At 55.9% G+C, this 1,149-nt stretch overlaps 1 protein-coding gene across 2 annotated transcripts in view; it reads left to right on the top strand.

Annotated features, from left to right (window-relative positions):
* The first annotated feature begins 521 nt into the window (after positions 1-521).
* Positions 522-1,149, top strand: part of Surf6 (surfeit 6) — a 12,880-nt gene continuing 12,252 nt past the window's right edge. Inside the window, exon 1 of one of the 2 annotated variants that reach the window (XM_021154356.2) lies at positions 522-680. In XM_021154356.2, the coding sequence (XP_021010015.1) occupies positions 587-680 (94 nt within the window). In that variant the 5' untranslated portion in view covers positions 522-586. The other variant, XM_029474594.1, reaches the window with a different exon arrangement.

Below are 1,149 nucleotides of genomic sequence, written 5' to 3'. Positions count from 1 at the left end.
CTCACTTTGTAGACCAGGCTGGCCTCGAACTCAGAAATCCGCCTGCCTCTGCCTCCCGAGTGCTGGGATTAAAGGCGCGCGCCACCACGCCCGGCCACGTCTTTTTATACCTGACTGCGTTTTGCTCTGTGTGGCGGGACTGGCAGTAGGATGCTGGGCATCCCCTGCAGGCGGGGTTCTGACCTTCAGTTCAGTTGTAGGGAAAGAGCTATATAGTAGCCCAGGTCTGCCGGGACCATCAAGCTCGGTGGGAGCCCAGCCCTCTCAGGTTACAGGCTCCATTTTCAGATCTCCAGATTGAGGAGTAGCCCGCCCGCCAGGCATGGCTATTTGAGCTCCGAGAGGAAAGCAGTTGCTAGCGGATTTACTCTGTGGCTTCCGGGGCTGGCTGGCTGGTTTGCTAACCTGGAGTTTAGATTACGGCTAATCCTTGGGGGTGGCTTCCGGTGCTCCCAGGCTGCGCCTGCGCATAAGATACTTCCGGCGGGGTCACGCCGCTCTATTGGTGGTACCTGCGTGTACGGAGCTTCCGGCGGGGCTCGACCGCCGGAGCTTCCGATTCTGGTCCCCAGTCTTGGTTGGCAGCATGGCTTCTCTCCTGGCCAAGGATACCTATCTGCAGGACTTGGCCAAGAAGATCTGCGCGCAGCCTGGCCCTGAGCGGCAGAGGAGCACGTGGGGTAAGGCATCCGGCCCGAGCAGCCTTTGGGAGCGGACGCCGTCAGTAAGGAGCCCGCTGTCCTAGGTCGGGGCCGGACCCCCCGCAAGGGATATGAGTTCGAGCGGGTGGGTACTCGCGGGGACAGCAAAAGCTTGAGCTCTGGGCCCTGAAGGAGTAGGAGGGAGTTAGGAAATTACCAGACTCGAACGGGAAGAAAATCGGGCTTGCTACTACAAGTGTGAAGAGTTTTCTTACTGGCGTGTGTGTTTTTCAGCCCTTGTCTGTGAATGTGTTTCTTGTGTTGAAAGAACGCACACTCCATTCTTGGCTGTTTAGTTTAAAGCGCTAACATTTTCTTATCATTGGAAGTGGAAGCAAGTCTTTTTTTTTTTTTTTTTTTTGGTTTTTCGAGACAGGGTTTCTCTGTATAGACCTGGCTGTCCTGGAACTCACTTTGTAGACCAGGCTGGCCTCGAACTCAGAAATCC

The sequence above is a fragment of the Mus caroli genome, chromosome 2, assembly GCF_900094665.2.
Source record: "Mus caroli chromosome 2, CAROLI_EIJ_v1.1, whole genome shotgun sequence".
Lineage (NCBI taxonomy): Eukaryota > Metazoa > Chordata > Mammalia > Rodentia > Muridae > Mus > Mus caroli.
Note: the sequence above shows the minus strand (reverse complement) of the source record. Positions and strands in the feature narration are given on the sequence as shown.